The sequence below is a fragment of the Manis javanica genome, chromosome X (assembly GCF_040802235.1).
Source record: "Manis javanica isolate MJ-LG chromosome X, MJ_LKY, whole genome shotgun sequence".
Taxonomy (NCBI): domain Eukaryota; kingdom Metazoa; phylum Chordata; class Mammalia; order Pholidota; family Manidae; genus Manis; species Manis javanica.
This window is the reverse complement of record NC_133174.1, coordinates 108,045,152-108,066,355: the sequence shown is the minus strand read 5'-3', so window position 1 is coordinate 108,066,355 and position 21,204 is coordinate 108,045,152. Positions and strand designations below refer to the sequence as shown.

The 21,204-nt window shown below is 35.4% G+C and overlaps 1 protein-coding gene across 2 annotated transcripts in view; it reads left to right on the top strand.

The window, feature by feature from the left end:
* Positions 1-21,204, top strand: part of WDR44 (WD repeat domain 44) — a 106,135-nt gene that overhangs the window by 17,777 nt on the left and 67,154 nt on the right. For both annotated transcript variants that reach the window (XM_037004864.2, XM_017660132.3), the window contains exons 2-4: positions 7,536-7,569; positions 16,166-16,240; positions 20,230-20,866. In XM_037004864.2, the coding sequence (XP_036860759.1) occupies positions 7,536-7,569; positions 16,166-16,240; positions 20,230-20,866 (746 nt within the window). The remainder of the gene's footprint in view (positions 1-7,535; positions 7,570-16,165; positions 16,241-20,229; positions 20,867-21,204) is intronic.

The following is a 21,204-nucleotide window of genomic DNA, read 5'->3' as shown; positions in this document are numbered from 1 at the left end:
TTCATCTGTAACCATGTGGGGTTTTTTTCTTAGTAGACTACTTGTTTATAGCAGACTTTATTTTGAAGCTGTTTCAGAAATTGCTTGTTTTTCAATTTCAGAAACTGTGCTGTAAAATCAAGGATTTTCTGTGTTTATAATTGGTATTAATATGTTGGAAGATTTTTTTAATGCTATTAGGTAATCAAGGAACTTTAGCCCTTTAAAGCTAGTTTTTGTTCAACTTTGTAAGAAGCACATTATTTAAATTGTTTTCTTAATCAGATATTTAAATACATCAAAAATATTTTATTTAAAGATACTCTATGATAAACACTTTTGAAATGAAAAATAAACTTGTGAAATTCTCATTTAAGTTTGTTAGGTTTTATTTAAAGTGGTGTATACCACCAGTACTTAAATATGTCTACCTGCTGCTTCAGAGTTTTCTTAAAGATTTCTCTTTTGTGTGGGGTTTAATAAAAGTCATTTTATGTAGGCATTTGGACATTTTCTGACCTTTACCTATAAAAAGGAGGAATGTAATTTGCTCTATTTGGTATCAGCAGAAAAATTTGAAGAAATATTTTTTCTAGTTAACCAGATGGATCAAAATATCACGGACATTTCCGCATGCATGTGGGCATGTATATGTTGGATTATGTCCATGTTTCCTATAATATGTCTCAATTTTAAGGGAAATCAGAGGTTATAAAATTTAGATCATTAATCATGGTATAGATTACATCTTTATTTCTAGAGTAAAGAAGGGTCTTAAAATAGAATTTCCTAAAATTACAGGAACTCTAAAAAATCTTGTTTAAAGATCTTGTAGCTGGTTGGTTGGAAAGGCCAAGAACAGGACTTAATTTTGACCTCTAGTCCCCTGTTCCTCCTGTCCCCAAACTCGAACATGAATAGTTGTTTTCTTTAGGCACACAATCACTCTGAAATAGTATGATGTTATCTCTACTTTGAAGTTAGAGACTGTTACAGAGAAAAGTTGAGTGGTTGTCTAGGGATACTGAAGATTAGTGACACCTCACATATCTGGCACTGCTTTGGTAATGACGATTCTCTGGTACAGCTGGAAATAAGTACATTGAAAGAGCCTCTGAACAATCAAAAAAAGTGCCACAAGGTCCTCAATAAAGTTATGTACAAAAATTTTCATGGGAAGACCCTCACTCAGAATCTCTGGATTCCTCCTTTACCATACAATTCCATTTTTTAAAACCTGGTTTCCTGGCTTAATGGAGATTCAAAGTAAAAATTAGAAGGGGAGGGGGGTGAAAGCTTTTAAAGACAGGCATATGGCCAGCTGTAAGAAGTGACCATTTAAATCAAAGAAGGATGCACAAAACTGTAAAACACAGACATTCCAAGCATAATAGCCTAGGGTCCTGTACTGTGAAGACAGATAAATCCTTGCACCCTACAGTCTCTGGATTACATTAAAATTATAATATATTAAAATACAGGGTATTATTTTAGCATGATAATTACTCCAAATTAGAAAGGAATTGTATATCCATTATTTAAGAAGGTAATTTCAAGGGAAAGATTACTGAAACTGCAAGGCTAACTGTCCATAATGTACTTATTTACAAGCTTCTCTTGAAATTTGAAATTAAGAAATAATGCAAATACTTTCAGAAGACTGACACTCAGAGAAGTTTCATCTCTTGGGCAATTTTATATGTGGAACATTTCATTATTTTATGCCCTGGCAGTGCCCAATCAATTAGGTGTTACTTGTACTGCCGTTATTAAAGGCAGATTAGGATTCAGAGCCTTTGACTTAATCATTTGAGTCCAACCCGAGAAGCAGTGCTCATTGCCTTTACTTGTTTGTTCATTCATAAAACCAATTAGAATATTTTCATAGCCGCCATCTTTTAAGACCTTACCCACATGGAGGCAATATATCAAAGTATTTGAGACAATAGGCCCTTAGAGTCAGACTGCATGGGGTCAAATTCTAGCCCTACTATTTGTGAGCTGTGCGATTTAAATGACCCAGTCTGATCCAAGCTTCAGTTTTTTGTTGTGTAAAATAGGGAAGGTAATCTGACTACCTCATAGGAAAGTTAGGAGGACTAAAGCTAAAGCAAGTCAAGCCGTAGCAGTTTTTGGCATATGCTTAGTAAATGATGACCACTGTTTTATTAGTATTATTAGAAGATGGGCCTCTATTAGGAATGCTTTCTATGGGAATACTAAATAATGACTTACTGTTCTTAGGTGAAATAAATTGTCCTTTTCTTGGCACATGATACAAATCATTTTAGCCAAATTAGCAAATTATAAATGTTTTCACTTTTTACTAGATGCCCTATAAATGTTCTATAAATGGATCAAAAAAATGTGCCACAAAAGAATTCTGGTCTTACTACCTGTTAAAGACAATTTTAGGTTTAATTAGACTGGAAGAAGCTATGGTAGTCTGAAATGTTTTGCTGCCTAACAGGACCTTAACAACTTTGTAACATTTAAAATGTTTCAAACATGAGTATCTTTCGTTCCTAGTTTTTTGTTTAATGATATCACAAAAGTGCAAGCAGGATCCGATTTTAATCACTAACTCAATATAATCTGGCTTTTTTCATGTTCCCTCCCTGTTGCTAAATGGGCTGGAGGCTGATGGCTGTAGGGTGTCTTTTCTGTGCTCCAGAAATTATTCTCAGTCTCCTCACTACTGACAGACAGCCAGGTGCCTTGGAGAAACTTGGTAATTCTCATCATTTGTGAGTTTCTATGGAGCAATTCAAAGCTGCTGAAGAAACTAACACTTGTTCTGTGTGCCCCATGTGCTTTCACTTAATCTTATGGTAGCCCTATGAAGTAAATGGTTTTACCTTCCTATAAAGAGTAAGAGGAGATTGAGGCTTGGAGAAATTAAATGATTTGATTAAGGTCACACATAGGATAAATGGTAGAAAGAATATTCAAGCAAAGTTCATCTGCTCAGAAGCCCAGGCTCTTTTCATTACTTCTCCTTGGCTCTCAAAAGGAAGTAATAAATTATTCTTTATAGTTCGTACACAGCTATATATGTGGGCCCACCAGAACCAATCTGGAATATTTCCATGTGTGTCAACAGTTGGTCTATAACTTAGATCCAGTGAATCAACAGCCAGAAAGTGCTCTTCATGAAACCAGTTACATACAAGATCTAAACATGACCCCCTAATTCTGTGTTTTTGACAGGTGAAAAACCTAGTCAGATTTCTCAAACTGAGGGTCATGGGGTAGGTGGATTTTCTTTTTGTTCCCTTCTCTAACTCATATGAGGCTTAATTTTATTTAAATCTTATGTCTTCCTGCCTCTTACAGCAGATGATTTTTTTCCCCAATATTCAGAATATGTGCTACATGGAAATTTGAGCCCCTTCAAGATTTTGAGTTTTTTGTTGTTGTGTTTTGATTGCACTTGTATTGTTTTAGATATCCTTTGTATGGAAAAAATCCTCTTTTCATTTTTAAAAATCAGGAAAGCCTTCGTACTAATCACCTGGATAAACAGGATTTTGTTACATAGCAGAGCAGTATAGGTTTGCTAGGGAATCCAAATACTTGGGAATATAAAAATTTTCATTTCTGGAAATTGTCCTTTGTTCACATGAAATTACATTGTCTGGGCACTGCAATTATATGGGCAGGCAATATTTTATTCAGCTACCTTTTTTGTTTTTCAAACAAGCTTTAAAAAACCCCTGACCTAGAATTGTGTCTTAATCATTTTCTTATCTGCAGTCCCTGATAGATAGAAGGTATTCCATAGATGTTTGCTGGGTAAAGGCGTTGATTTTCTGGAGTAGTATTTTTATTGCACTAAGTTTTGATTAGAGGTCAAGAATTCCTACACCAAATATGGATTACTCAATTTGACATATGAAGAGCACCATAGTAGGACTCCATTCTTCTCTTCGTTCTGCCACTAAATATGTGTCTTTGGGGAAAGTCGCTTAATTTCTTGACACCTTAGTTTCTTTATCTGTAAAAAGAGGCTGTGTGATTAGGTGATCTTGAAGGTGTTAAATTCAACACAAAGTTGTATCATCTCTGTGATCATTGAATTTTACCAAAAAAATTTTAGAGATGACATAATAGTAATCATGTACAGGTGTTTCTTACTACATAACCTTGAAATATAATAAGTGGCTACAAGGGTGTGTCTACTTTAGGCTTTCAAGTATATGTCAAACTGTTAGCATTTGAAAAAAAGAAATGTGGGGTGGGGAAGGGTGGAAATAATTGATGAAAACTTATTCTTTAATATTATATCTAAGAGTAGTCCATGTTTAAGAATTAGAGTTTTGCTCAAGTTGAAGAATAAGCTCTGAACAAAAATGGGTATCTCTCTTCAAAAGCAATGTAAATGTCTGATGCGTATAAAACTTTTGCATGTCAAATTTGTGAAAATTAAAAAAAAACACTTACTTTTGGCAGGGATAGGCACTCAGAGCAGTGGGAGTGTAAACTGGTACAACTATTCTGGGGGACAATTTGAAAGATTCTCAAAATGCTGACAAGAGTGCATAGCCATACCTCAGAGATACTGGGGATTCGGTTCCAGAGCCCTGCAGTAAAGTGAGCATCACAATAAAGCAAGTCAAATGAATTTTTTTTGGTTTCCCAGTGCATGTAAAAGTTATGTTACACTATACTGTAGTCTGTTAAGTTTTCAGTAGCATTATTTATTTAAAAAAACAAACATACCTTAATTTAAAAATACTTTATTGCTAAAAAATGCTAACCATCACCTGAGCATTCAATGAGTCATAACCTTTTCACTGGCAGAGAGGGTCTTGCTTTCATGCTGATGGCTGCTAACTGATCAGGGTTGTAATTGCTAAAGGTTGGGGTGGCTGTAGCAATTCTTAAAATAAGTCAACAGTGAAATTTGCCATATCAGTTGACTCTTCCTTTCACAAGCAATATCTCAGTAGCATACAATGCTGTTTAATGGCATTTTACCCACAGTAGAACTTCTTTCAAAATTGGAGTTGATCCTCTCACACCCTGCCACTGTTTTATCAACTAACTTTATATTATATCCTAAATACTCCAAATCCTTTATTGTCATTTCAGCAATTTTAACAGGATCTTCACCAGTAGATTCCATCTCAGGAAACCACTTACTTTGCTCATCCATAAGAAGCAACTCTTCATGCATTAAAGTTTTATCACAAGATTGCAGCAATTCAGTCACATCTTAAGAATCTACTTCTAATTCTAGTTCTCTTGCTGGTGCCACCACATGTGCAGTACTCCCTCCACTGAAGTCTTGAACTCCTCAAAATCATCCATGAGGGTTGGAATCAACTTCTTCCAAACTCTATTAATGTTGCTGTTTCAACTTGTCATGAATCACGAATGTTCTTAATGGCATATAAAATGTTGAATCCTTTCCAAAAGGTTTTCAATTTACTTCACCCAGAGCCATCAGAAAATCATTATGGCAGCTATAGCCTTACAAAATGAATTTCTTCAATAATAAGACTTGAAAACTGAAGTGACTTCTTGATGCATGAGCTGCAGAATGGATGTTGTTAACAGGCCTAAAAACATTAACCTTCTACATCTCCATCAGAGCTCTTGGGTGACCAGGTGCATTATCACTGAGTAGTCATATTTTGAAAACAATCTTTTATCTGAGCAGTTGGTCTCAACAGTGTAATTAAACTACTCAGTCAACCATGTTGTAGACGTATGTGCTGTCATCCAGACTTCATTCTTGCATTTATAGCACACAGGTAGAGTAGATTTAGCATAATTCTTAAGGGTCTTAGCATTTTCAGAATGGTCAGTGAGCCTTGGCTTCAACCTAAGTCACCAACTTCATTAGTCTCAAACAAGAGTCAGCCTGCCTTTTGAAGCTTTGAAGCCAGGCATTGACTTTTCCTTTCCAGCTATTGAAAGTCCTTGATGGCATCTTCTTCCAATAAAAGGCTGTTTCATCAACTGAAACTGTTGCTTCATGTAGCCACCTTTGTTAATAATCTTAGCTAGATCTTCAGGATAACTTGCTAAAGCTTCTACATCAGCACTTGCTACTTCATCTTGTACTATTCATGTTATGAAGATGGCTTCTTTCCTTAAACCTCATGAACCAACCTTTGCTAGCTTCAGACTCTTTCTGCAGCTTCTTCACCTCTCTCAGCCTTCTTAGAATTGAAGAGACTTAGGGCCTTTCTCTGGATGAGGCTTTGGCTTAAGGGAATGTTGTGACTGGTTCAATCTTTTATCCAGACCACTAAAACTTTCTGCATGTCAGAAATAAGGCTGTTTTGCTTTCTTATTCTTACATGTTCATAGAAGTAGCCTGTTTAGTTTCCTTCAAGAACTTTTCCTTTACATTCACAACTTGGCTGTTTGTCTCAAGAAACCTAGCTTTCAGCCTATCTTGGCTTTTGACATACCTTCCTGATTAAGCCTAATCATTTCTGGTAAAAGATATGCCTTTTACTTGAACCACTTTGGTTATTAATTGGCCAGATTTCAATGTTTTCACTCTTCTTTTTACTTGAACCACTTTGGCCAGATTTCAATGTTGTGTGTCAGGGAATAAGAGGCCTGAGGAGAGGGAAAGAGATGAGAAAACAGCTGGTCAGTGGAGCAGTCAGAACACACATTTATTGATTAAGTTTGCTATTTTATATGGGCTTAGTTTGTGACCCCCCAAAACAATTACAATAGTAACATCAAAGATCACTGATAACAGACTACCATAACGGATATAATACTAATGAAAAAGTTTGAAATATTGCAAGAATTACCAAAATTTGACACAAAGTGAGCATTTGCCATTAGAAAATGATACTCATATACTTAGACTCAGCACACATAATGCCATTAGAAAAATGATACTCATATACTTAGACTCAGGGTTGCCACAAAAAAATAAAGTAAAGCTCAATAAGACAAGATATACCTATATGCTTCTGATTTGCAATTCTACTTCTAGAGAAATTTATTTTAAAGAAATTTATCATGCAAGAGTGCAAAATTTTATTTACAAAGATACTCTTTCCCTCTCCTCAGGCCTCTTATTCCCTGACACACAGCATTGAAATCTGGCCAAAGTGGTTCAAGTAAAAAGAAGAAAAAGAAGAGTGAAAACATTGAAATCTGGCCAATTAATAACCAAAGTGGTTCAAGTAAAAGGCATATCTTTTACCAGAAATGATTAGGCTTAATCAGGAAGGTATGTCAAAAGCCAAGATAGGCTGAAAGCTAGGTTTCTTGAGACAAACAGCCAAGTTGTGAATGTAAAGGAAAAGTTCTTGAAGGAAACTAAACAGGCTACTTCTATGAACATAGTGGAAGACAAAAGAAACTCAAATCTCTAGGTGGTAAAGATTATGGGTCACTTTAAGTTTCTTCTCTACTTTTTTATGTTTTCTACATTTTCTATATGTACAGAAAATTTTTTTCAATTACAAAATATATACATGTATTTGGAAACATGGGCTTGTCGTCAATAAGTATATAAAAGTATTTCTCTTCTCACCTCCACTATTCATTGCCTCCTTGCTTTTATTTCTGAACAGGTCTCCAGGAAAGGTTGGGATTTCAACATTAAAGGTAAGTTTTGCTTTCTGAAAGTTATGTGTTTCTACAAATCGCATATACTTTTCATTTGCTACTCTTGTTTATGTAATTTTTCTCTCTCTTGCTTTTGCTTTCTGTCACTTTTTGCTAAATAATATTGTTAATTGCATCCTGTAAGGTGAGATTAGGTACTCTAGAAATAGCTAAATATTATGGTATGCTACAAAGAAGGGATGGTAAGTATCTTTTAGATTTCCACTAATTTTTATATGAGTGTGTGTGTTTTATCTGAAAAAGTAATACTTGAATGACAAAAATGTAGAGTAACCAAAATACTTGTATACGTTTAATAGGCACATGTATTGATATCATCACTATATATAAAAATTAATCCCAACAGTCAATCCAAGTAGTGGAGTTTTGTATTGAAATGTTATGCCCATGAGAGCCATTTTAAGTACAAGAACATTACCAAATACAACTATTTACATCAAATAGTATTTACTGTACATGTATGTGTGTGTATGTCTGTATAATCTCAACATACTCCTTTTTTTTCAATTTACAGTGTTTGTAACTTCTATTTATGCACACTGGATGTTGATCTCTTTGATAAAGTTGTGGTATATTCATATGGAATAGTCTACAGCAGTGGATATGAATGAATTAGTATACAGAGTAGCATAAATAAATTTCAGCACCTTAGTTGGGGGAAAACAAGTCACAGAAAAAATACATGCAGTATGATTCCATTTATATTAAGTTAAAAGGCATGCAAAATGAAAGGATATATTATTTAGAGGTACAAAGTTTAGGGTATCAGTCATCTGTGAGGAGGAAAACTTGAAGGATATATAAGAGATTTGAAAGCTAGTGATGATAATCTTCCTTTTTTTAAACTGAGTTCTTAAGAAAGGTTATTTCATAATTCTTTATTCCTTATAGTTTATAGAAATACTCATATTTACTCTAATAAAAACACATAAATGGAATCAGAAATGAGAAAGGAAAAAATCACAAAGGACACCACAGAAATACAAAGAATAATTATAAGACAATACTATGAAAAATTATATGGTAACAAACTGGGTAACCTAGAAGAAATGAACAACTATCTAGAAAAATACAACCTTCCAAGGCTGACCCAGGAAGAAACAGAAAATCTGAATAGACCAATTACCAGTAAAAAAATTGAATTGGTAATCAAAAAACTGCCTAAGAACAAAACCCTGTCAAACATATAGTGAAGACCTAATATAGATTCTCCTTAAAGTTTTCAAAAATATAGAAGAGGAGGGAATACTCCCAAACTCATTCTACAAGGCGAACATCACTCTAATACCAAACCAGGCAAAGACACCACAAAAAAAGAAAATTACAGACCAATGTCCCTGATGAACATCAAAGCAAATATACTCAACAAAATTAGCAAACCGAATTTAAAAATACATCAAAAAGATCATCCATCATGATCAAGTGGGATTCATCCCAGGGATGCAAGGATGGTACAACATTCAAAAATCCATCAACATCATCCACTGCATCAACAAACAGGACAAAAACCACATGATCATCTCCATAGATGCTGAAAAAGCATTCGACAAAATTCAACATCCACTCATCATAAAAACTCTTAACGAAATAGGTATAGACTGCAAGTACCTCAACATAATAAAGGCCATATATGACAAACCCACAGCCAACATTATACTTAACAGCAAGAAGCTTAAAGCTTTTCCTGTAAGATCAGGAACAAGACAAGGATGCCCACTCTCCCCACTTTTATTCAACACAGTTCTGGAGGTCCTAGCCACAGCAATCAGACAACACAAAGAAATAAAAGGCATCCAGATTGGCAAGGAAGAAGTCAACCTCTCCCTCTTTGCAGATGGCATGATATTGTTCATAAAAAATTCTAAAGAATCCACTCCAAAACTACTAGATCTAAAACCTGAATTCAGCAAAGTTGCGGGATACAAAATTAGTACACAGAAATCTCTTGCATTGCCATACACTAATGATGAACTAGCAGAAAGAGACATTAGGAAAACAATTCCATTCACAATTGCATCAAAAAGGATAAAATACCTAGGGAATAAACCTAACCAAGGAAGTGAAAGACCTATACCCTGTAAACTACAAGACACTCTTAAGAGAAATTAAAGAGGACACTAACAGGGATTCTCTTGTCCCCTCCTGGCATGAGCCAGGAGCTCTGTCCTTTCACTTTATGTCTAAATAAATTCCTCTACCTTGCTCTCCTACCTTAAAAAAAATGAAGAAGAGGACACTAACAAATGGAAATTCATCCCATGCTCTTGGTTAGGAAGAATTAATATTGTCAAAATGGCCATCCTCCCCAAAGCAATCTACAGATTCAATGAAATCCCTATCAAAATACCAACAGCATTCTTCAATGAACTTGAGCAAATAGTTCTAAAATTCATATAAACAACAAAAGACCCCAAATAGCCAAAGCAATCCAAAGAAGGAAGAATAAAGCAGGGGGAATTATACTCCCTGACTTCAAGCTCTACTACAAAGCCACAGTAATCAAGACAATTTGGTAATGGCACAAGAACAGACCCATAGACAAGTGGAACAGAATAGAGAGCCCAGATATTAACCCAAGAATATATGGTCAATTAATATACAATAAAGGAGCCATGGATATACAGTGGGGAAATGATAGCCTCTTCAACAGCTGGTGTGGGTAAAACTGGACAGCTACATGTAAGAGAATGAAACTAGATTATTGTCTAACCCCATACACAAAAGTAAACTCAAAATGGATCAAAGACCTGAATGTAAGTCATGAAATCATAAAACTCTTAGAAAAAAATATAGGCAAAAATCTCTTGGACATAAACATGAGCAACTTCTTCATGAACATATCTCCCCAGACAGGGAAAACAAAAGCAAAAATGAAAAAGTGAGACTATATCAAAGTAAAAAGCTTCTGTACAGCAAAGAACACCATCAGTAGAACAAAAAGACATCCTACAGTATGGGAGAATATATTCATAAATGACATATCCAATAAGGAGTTGACATCCAAATTATATAAAGAGCTCATGCACCTCAACAAACAAAAAGCAAATAATCCAATTAAAAAATGGGCAGAGGAGCTGAACAGACACTTCTCCAAAGAAGAAATTCAGATGGCCAACAGGCACATGAAAAGATGCTCCACTTCACTAATCATCAGAGATATGCAAATTAAAACCACAATGAGATATCACCTTACACCAGTAAATATCGCCACCATCCAAAAGACAAACAACAACAAATGTTGGCGTGGCTGTGGAGAAAGGGGAACCCTCCTACACTGCTGTTGGGAATGTAAATTAGTTCAACCATTGTGGAAAGCAGTATGGAGGTTCCTCAAAAAGCTCAAAATAGAAATACCGTTTGAACCAGGAATCCCACTTCTAGGAATTTACCCTAAGAATGCAGCAGTCCAATTTGAAAAAGACAGATGCACCCCTATGTTTATCGCAGCACTATTTACAATCGCCAAGAAATGGAAGCAAGCTAGCTATCAGTAGATGAATGGATAAAGATGTGGTACATATACACAGTGGAATATTATTCAGCCATAAGAAAAAATCAAATCCTACCATTTGCAACAACATGGATGGAGCTAGAGGGTATTATGCTCAGTGAAATATGCCAGGCAGAGAAAGACAAGTACCAAATGATTTCACTCATATGTGGAGTATAAGAACAATGGAAAAACTGAAGGAACAAAACAGCAGCAGAATCGCAGAACCCAAGAATGGACTACCAGTTACCAAAGGGAAAGGGACTGGGGAGGATGGGTGGGAAGGGAAGGACAAGGCAGGGTAAGAAGAAAGGGAGGCTTACGATTAGCATGTATCATGTGTGGCGGAGCACGGGGAGTTCTGTGCAACACAGAGAAGACAAACAGTGATTTTACAGCATCTTACTACAATGATGGACAGTGACTAATGGGGTATGTGGGGGGGACTTGGTGAAGGGGGGGAGTCTAGTAAACATAATGTTCCTCATGTAATTGTACATTAATGATACCAAAAATTTTTTTTTTAATGGGCAGAGGAGCTGAACAGAAACTTCTCCAAAGAAGATATTCAGATGGCCAACAGGCACATGAAAAGATGCTCCACTTTGGTAATCATCAGAGAAATGCAAATTAAAACCACAATGAGATATCACCTCCCATCATTTAGGATGGCCACCATCCAAAAGACAAACAACAACAAATGCTGGTGAGGATGTAGAGAAAGGGGAACCCTCCTATACTGCTGGTGGGAATGTGAACTAGTTCAACCATTGTGAATAGCAGTACGGGGGTTCCTCAAAAACTCAAAATAGAAATACCATTTGACCCAGGACTTCTGCTCCTGAGAATTTACCCTAAGAATGCAGGAGCCCAGTTTGAAAAAGATATATGTACCCCTATGTTTATTGCAGCACTATTTACAATAGCCAAGAAATGGAAGCAACTTAAGTGTCCATCAGTAGATGAATGGTTAAAGAAGATGTACAAATACACAATGGAATATTATTCAGCTATAAGAAGAAAACAAATCCTACCATTTGCAGCAACATGGATGGAGCTAGAGGGTATTATGCTCAGTGAAATAAGCCAGGTGGAGAAAGAGAAATATCAAATGATTTCACTCATCCGTGGAGTATAAGAACAAAGCAAAAACTGAAGAAAAAAACAGCAGCAGACAACCCAATAATGTAGTAACAGTTACCAAAGGGAAAGGGACTGTGGAGGATGGGTGGGAAAGGAGGGATAAGGGGGAAAAAGGGGCATTACGATTAGTACACATAATGTAGTGTGGGTGCACACAGGAAAGGCAGTATATTACAGAGAAGACAGGTAATGATTCTATAGCATCTTACTACACTGTTGGACAGTGCCTGTAATGGTGTATGTAGGGGGGACTTGATAATAGGGGGAGTCTAGTAACCATAATGCTGTTCAAGTAATTGTACATTAACGATATAAAAAAAAAACATGTTGTCATCTCAATAGATGCTGAACACGCCTTTGACAAAATTCAACATCCATTCATGATAATCTCTCAACAAAATGTGTATAGAGGGAACATACTTCAACATAATAAATGCCATGTATGACAGACCCACAGCTAACATAGTGGTAAAAAACTAAGTTTTTCCTCTAAGATCAGGAACAAACAAGGATGCCTACTCTTAATCATTTTTATTCAACATAGTATTAGAAGTCATAGCTACAGCAGTTAGACAAGAAAAGACATCCATTTTGGTCAGCAGTAATATTGTTAGTATTTGCAGATGACATGATACTGATACATAGAAAACCCTAAAGATACCACCAAAAATCCATTAGTTAATAAATTGAATTCAGTAATATCACAGTATACAAAGTAAATATACAGAAACCTGTTATATATATACAAATAATGAGCTATCAGATGAAGAAATAAAAAAACATTCCCATTTACGATTACATTAGATAGAATAAAATACCAAAGAATAAATCTGACCAAGGAGGTGAAAGACCTGTGTACTTCAAAAACTGTAGAACATTGATGAAAGAAATTGAAGATGACATACATAAATGGATGATATTCCATGCTCATATAGATAGGAAGAATTAGTATTGGTGAAGTGTCCAAACCACCCCAAGCAATCAACTGATTGAATGCAATCCTTATTAAAATAACAATGACGTTTTTTCCAGAGCTAGAGCTAATAATCCTAAAACTTGTGTGGAAGCACAAGACCCCAAATAGCCAAAGCTGCCCTCAGAAAGAATTGCAGAGCTGGAGGTATTGTGCTCCCTGCTTTCAAACTATGCTATAAAGCTATAGTAATCAAAACAATATGGTAATGCCACAAAAATAGATACACATAGATCAGACACATATAGAATGAAATAGCCCAAAAATAAACCCATACTCACATAGACAATATATGACAAAGGAGTCAATAATATACAGTGGGGGGGTGGGAAACAGTCTTTTCAATAAATGGTGTTGGGAAAACAACAGCTACATGCAAAATAATGATACTGGATTACTGTCTTATACCATACACAAAAATTAACTAAAAATGCATTAAAGACCTAAATATGAGACCTGAAATTATAAAACTCCTAGAAGAAAACATAGGCAGTACACTGTTAAACATCACATTAGTAATTTTTTTCTGGCTACTTCTCTCCAGTCAAGGGAAGCAAAAGTAAGAAGAAAAAAGTGGGACTACATCAGACTAAAAACTTTCTATGCAGCAAGGATACCATCAACAAAACAAAAGATAACAGGAAGATATTTGCAAATGACATATCTGATCAGGAGATAATATCTAAAATATATAAAGAGCTCATACAACTCAATACCAAAACAAAGAAACAATCCAATTAAAAATGGACATAGGACCTGAATAAACATTTTTCCAAAGAATAATTAGAGACAGGCAGAACACACCTGAAAAGATGCTCAAGATCATTAACTTTAGGGAAATAGAAATCAAAACCACAACAAGAAATCACCTCACACCAAACAGAATGACTAGTATCTAAAAAACAAGAAATAATGAGAGTTGGCTAGAATATAGAGGAAAGGGAACCCTCATACACTGTTGGTGGGAAAATGTAAATTAGTGCAGCCAGTATGGAAAGCAGTATGGAGGTTTCTCAAAAGAAAAAAACTAAACTAAAACTAAATGAAAATATGACCCAGGAATTCTGCTTCTGGGAATTTACCCAAAGAAAATAAACCCACTACTTGAAAAAGATATATATACACCCCTGTGTTTATTGCAGCATTATTTAGCTAAGATATGGAAGTGACCCAAGTGTCTATCAAGTGATGAATGGATAAAGAGGATGTGATATGTGTGTATACACACAGCACACAAAATGGAATATTACTCACCCATAAAAAATGAAACCTTGCCATTTGCATCAATAAGGATGGACTTAGAGGGTATTATGCCAAATTAAATAAATCAAGGACAAATACCATATGATTTCATTTACATACAGAATTTTAAAAAGACAAAACAGAAATAGACTCATAAACACAGTGAATGGACCACTGGTTGCCATAGAAGTGGAGGGGGCTAAGTCAAATAGGTGAAGGGGATAAAGAGGTACAAATTTCAAATTATAAAATAAATTAGTCACAGGAATGGAAGTACAGCATACAGAATATAAACCAATAATACTGTGATTTCTTTGCATAGTAATAGATGGTAACTGCCCTTATGGTGAGCATTTAGTAATGTATATAGTTATATCACCATGTTGTTCATCTGAAACTGATATTATATATCAACTGTATTTCAATAAAAAAATTTAACAAAGTAACCAAAAGAAGTTAAGGGAGTAAGGCTTAGGTGGTTGGCGAAGCCTTTTCTGATGTAGTAACACTTCAGCTGTGAACCTAAGGATGATAAGGAACCATCCAGTTGGCCAAAGTGTAATTGTGGGGTTGTGGTGGGAGAGGCAGGTGAGAAATACAGAAAATATTAAAAATGTAGGCAGGGTCCATATCGTGTTAGGCCCTCATGGATTTTGGTGGAGAAGAATCTATAATAAGATTGGTTGTATTCCCCAAATGCTGAGAACAATTCAATGAAACAACTTTTCAGCTTGAAGATATTGGAAGTCCTACAGAAATTTCTCTAACACATTAAATCTATAAATTATAATTTTTGGAGATAGTTTATCATGGAGCTTATCATGATCATATCCTAATGCTTGTATAAGTGCTACCTTAATATTTATATACATCCTTATGTGGCTTAGGTCATTTATCTGTAAAAAATGGTTATGGTGACCTTCTAGCAAGCTCTTTGATATGCACCAAGAGTACAAAAAGTTTTTTTTCTCAGTGTCAGTGGTAGCATTCAAATTACTGTACTTCTATAAATGTAAAGACAATTTAAGGTGGAGAAAAATATTGTGTTAAAATTGTTTTACTTTACCCGAATTTTTTTCCAGCAGAAATACTGTATCCATTTCTACCTTCTCTAACCTCCCAAATATATATATATATGTACGTATGTGTATATGAATGTATACGTAGATATATATGTATTTTTGGTGGGTTTAATTTTTTTCATCTGTTACTGTTTTGTGGACTTGAGGATTTCACTTCTGGTTAAGTCCTGATTTTTTTTTTTTTATCTAAAGCTTGTAGAGTGTTTAGGAAAACTGTTCTCTGAGTGGTTTTCTGGGTTATATACTTCTATATTTATGCATATTTATGGAACAATACTTTGGGAAAAATAGCAATACTGATTCAATGCTTTGCTTAAATCCTTATTCTTTTTAAGCTACAAAAGAACTACAAAGAAGTAGTTCTTATATTTCTGTACAGTTTTTAATGTTAAAAAGTTGGTAACATTTAAAGGAAAATATCCTATTACAGTAGAAAACAGAAAATTGCTGATTGGTGGCTTTCTTATGCAAATCACATTGTCCTAGTTGATATAAAGTCTGTGCATCTGTCAGTATATAAATATCTAAGCCCTTAGTGGGCCTTTGCTTCATTAATGCTGTATTTCCTAATTTGGTACCCATTTTAGGTAGAGTTTTAAAGAAAAGATGTCATCATTTGCTCTGTTTCTTTCTTTTTTAAAATAGGAAAAAGAGAGCACAGCATACAAAGTTGGAAATGAGTCCCCTGTACAAGAATTGAAACAAGATGTGTCTAAAAAGGTTGGTAAGATATAATGTCACTATTAGGCTAGCACATGTCGTATTTGTATGGTATATTTAAAGTAGAGATTTTATTTTAGTGCTGTGTACGTGGTGGATGTTCAGTAAATATTCCTTGAATCTGTTGAATTTGTGACTGAAGACACATCAGGCATTTTAGAAGTCATTTCATAATAAAGCTAATTGATCATTTGCCCTTGAAACAGTATTTTGAAAGCTATTTTGTAATATGTGTATAATTTTTATGCTTGTATTTTTATTATAATAACCTGTAGCTACTGTCGAGATTACTACCAGGAGTTAAATGTATTGAAAAGCTCAGTACAGCAAACTCTAATAACTAACTTCAGGAGTTAGAGTGTTCAAGAAGTCATTATTCTAATAGGACCTTTGCTGCCTTCTAAAGAAGTGGTGCAGTGAAGCTTTAGAGTTTGGCTTACTAGAAGAGACTGAGCACAAGATAAAAATTTTGACAGTGAGTAGTTGATAAAACCCCAGGAGAAAGGATGGTGTGTGTTCATTCATTTATACTACTTCTGATTGTTTTCTGTGCCCCAGGTACTGTTCTAGTAAGTGAGTTTTAGAGACCAACAAGATGATACATTCTTTATCCCAAAGTTTCTTAACAGCAACACTTCGGGCTGGGTAATTCTTTGTGGTGGAGGAAAGGGAAGACCGTTCTGTGCATTGTCAGTTGGTTAGGACCATCCTTGGCTTCTATCCACTAGATGTCAATAGATTCGCACCCATTCCCACCCCATCATAACAACCAAAAATGTCTCCAGACATCACCAAAAGTCTGGGGAAGGGACCAGGAGAAATCATCCTCAATAGAGAGCCATTGTTTTACCATTATGTAATTTAGAAATTTAATGGACTGAATATTTTAATATTGGTTTACTTTTTCCTTTAAAAAGGAAAAATTTCTTTTTTGGGAGAAATGCTATTATGTATCAGCAAAAATAAGATAAGAGTGGTACCTTTTTTTTTTTTTAATCACAGATTGCCTACGATTCTACACTGTAACAAACAGCTGTCTTGATTTTTCTGCAAACCCCTTTGGTTCTCACTATTTGCATACTTTTTTTTCTAATTGTAGTGTAGATAAAAGTTTATATTCTACCTTTTCCTCTTACCTTTTTTAGATTGTCATATTTCTGCACGATTTCAGTACTCAGTTTTCATCTGATATATCAATTTTCATCAAGGATTTGATACGTTACAATTTTATTACCATTTATTACTGAAAACCTAAAAGATTTCTCTGTTTTGTCCACTAGAGCTTTTTCCCTTTTTAAGATTTTTTTCTTAATGACGTTACAAATGGATAACTATAGTTAGTAGCAAAAAAAATGATTTTTAAGGAGAGTTTAGAAACTGAAAAAAATGGTGAATAAACACTGTGAGGCAATTGAGTGAGGCTTAGGATGCTAGGTATCACTTTTTAAATTCTAACCTTTTCAGTTGGTTTTACTATCACATATTAAAGATAAAAGCTGTCCTTTTATGATAAATGATAAACCCTGGTCCAGGACACAATCCCTGTTCCCAATAGCCTACATTTTTGTAGAAGAAATTGGATAAACACAAAACTGAATATAAAACGTACTCAAGTAAACTTATAAACTATTACTAAGAACACAAAGGAAGACTTGACTTCCTGCTTGGGCGTAGGAATGGGAAAGTAGCATCTATGCTGGTTCTTGATGAATGGGTAAGATTTGGGCAGGCAGAGGTGAGAGAGGAAAGGCATAACCAAATTCTGGGAGATGAGAAATGTGCAGAATGTTCAAGGATGATGATTCTAGAGACCAAACGTTCATTATACTTTGTATGTTATTATAAAACATCAGGTTTTTATTTTACAGTCACTGGGAAAGCAGTGAGTTTTTTGAAACAGGGAGGTGATACTGAAACAGATAGTTGCTTTAGCATGATTACTTCTATGTTGAGCTTGAATCTCTCTTTTCTTGGTCTTTTCCTGTTTGCTACCTCTTCAAACCCAGAAAAAAAATAACACTAGGCACTGTAAGTAGGTGCTATGGTGGCATATCAAGAAGTCTAAAACATTGTCCTTGTTTTCCAAGAACTGATCGTCAGGTGTGGAGAAAATAACTTCTACAGATCTAGCCTATATACTACCTTGTATTTATTTTATAGTTCATACTATAATGAACAGTAAGAATGATAGGAGTTCAGAGAATAGATTCTTCTCATATAAGGAATTAAGGAAGACTAATGGTTTTTAACATCATTTTGACACCTCTTATGGTATAAGCCTTTTCATTATGCATAGTGATTATTTCAAACATTTACATTCTCTACAGGCTCACTATGCCCACGTGCATCCTGCTCACTTTCAGCAGATAACCTTGTTTCCTACTGTACATAGACACAGAGGCTCAGAGCTTGAATTCATTCCTTTCCATCATCTCCTTTCCCTTACCATAAACTTGTTTTCATCATTTACATCATTTTCATGTCACTGCTGAGTATTTAGTATTCTTCTCATTTCCCTGTCCAAAGTAGCATGGTATAATACAAAGAACGCTGGATTTGGGGGAAATATCTGAATTTTAGTTTTGACTTTGTAGGTTACTAGCTGTGGGACCCTGGGCAAAATTCTCAATGCCTTTACCTCATATTCCTCTTCTGTTGGGGATAATCTAGCTGCCTCACAAGGCCTCTGATGATTAAGTAGAAAATCTGTGTACTGGGTTTAGTACATAGTACACTCTCTTTCCGTTCTTCTCTAGAACGTTGTTACCTTCCTTAACATTGGCTTCTGCCCCTCAGCGTATAAAAATGCTCGGTCATTTTTTTGCAGCCCCTTCCATTTACAACCATGCTTTTTGAAAACGTAGATTATGCTGGTTGTCTTTATGTCTTCACATCTTCATTCTTAAACCTGTACTAATCTGGCTTTTGTTATCCCTAAGGTACTCAGTGCCCAGTAACCACCTTATTTGTCAATTAGTTAATATTCCTCTGGTAAAAGTGACATAGGTCGAGGGTAAAAATTTGAAGGTTGAGAAAAGTTAATATATGGAACATGCTGGGAAATCAGGGATGAATATTTTTGAGCAGCAGTAATATCCAGTTGAAGTTAGCATGAATTTGTGGTAAGCCAGATCAGGATGGTTGTGTGACACGTACTGTTAACTTTCTGGAGCCAAGGAATTGAGAAAGCAGAAGTCATCCATGGTTGAGCATGGTGGAAAGGAAGTGAGCTGGGAGATTTTATGTGTTAATAATGACAGGACTAGGTAGAAAATACATTTTCTTCTAAATATTGTTAGAGGGCATAGAAAGCGTGTCTGTATGTTTTAGCTACAGATTAGAAACAAAAGGAGAAAATGTCAAGGTGAGCCAGAGTTTAAACTCTTTTCATGGTCCTGCCATCTCTGAATAGTGGGGTATTAGGTGTAGTCTGTTTAAGGATGTTAATCTCCCTCAAACTGCTGGCTTTTCCTGTCATAGGCTTGAATTCAGAGCTAAACAATTTGAATTCTTATACTAGGTAGTTGTGATCCTCATGCTTTTGTTAACTAGGCTCAAACCTGCAGGCTGTTGCTGCAGCTAACTTGGCATAAATGGGTAAATGATCTATGATATGAAGAGTCTACATGTAAATTTAGTTTTGAACTTTATTTCATAGGATTGATTAAACTTTTGTGATCACACGTACTAACACAGATTCCCTATTATAATGGTTACAGGTGCAAATTGTGGAACCAAACTCCCTGGGTTTATGTCAGCTTCATCACTTATTGGCTCTGTGACCTTGGATAAATCACTTGATCCCTCTATGCCTTAGATCTCTCATTTGTTTAATGATGATAGTAAGAGTGCTGTCTCATAAGGTTGTTGTAAAGATTAAAATATGGAGAGTATTAAGAACAATGCCTGGCAAATAGTATTATATAAATGATTAGCTAATCTTGTAAAAGGCTTCATTTTTAAAAAACTTCTTTTTAACCTTTCATCAGATTATTGAAAGTATTATTGAGGAGAGTCAGAAAGTACTGCAGCTTGAAGATGACTCTTTGGATTCTAAAGAAAAAGGACACTCTGATCAGGCTACTGCCAGTCCTCTGGTGGCTGGAACAGATCTTAGCAATATACCTGGACCGTTAGCCGTAGATCAAGTACTACAGGAAGATTCCAGAAAGGCAGAGAATCAGAATGTATTTGAAGAAACTGAATTAGAATCAAAAAGATGTTTTCCTTCTGATGACACCTGTGAGAAACCAGTAGATGAGACCACTAAGTTAACTGAAATAAGTTCAACTAGGCAGCTTAATGTGCCTGAAACTGAAACAGAAGTACTGAACAAGGAAGTGATGGAAGGCAAAGGAAGTGATGTTCTAGAACCTGTGTCCTCAAGCTCCTTACCTGCTAAAGATTTGGCTGCCCTGGAAGAAGCAGCACCTGCCAAACCCCCGAGACAGCTTACTCCAGAACCTGATATAGTGGCAAGTACAAAGAAGCCTGTTCCGGCACGCCCTCCCCCTCCAGCTAACTTCCCACCTCCTAGACCCCCACCTCCATCTCGACCTGCTCCACCACCAAGAAAAAAGAAAAGCGAATTGGAGTTTGAGGCTCTTAAAACACCTGAACTAGATGGCAAGTATTAATTGAGAAATAACTGTCTTTGTGGAGTAATTTTAGAATTGAACCATTTAACCTTCTGATTTTGTTTCAGTTTGTGCTATGTACAGCCAGATTATGACCAAATTATAAAAATTATTTTAGGAGTTAAAAGTGGAGATGTTTACATTGGTAATAAGGTGCATTACTATACGGAAACATTTCAGCTGACTTCAAACTTTCAAATGTGTTACTACTGGAGAACCAGCAGGGTGTAGTGAAAAGAACATAGGATTTAGAGACTTACGATTTGAATTCAAGCCCTAAATCTCTTAATTTTTAAGTTGTATAGAGCTGAGGAATTCAAATAACTT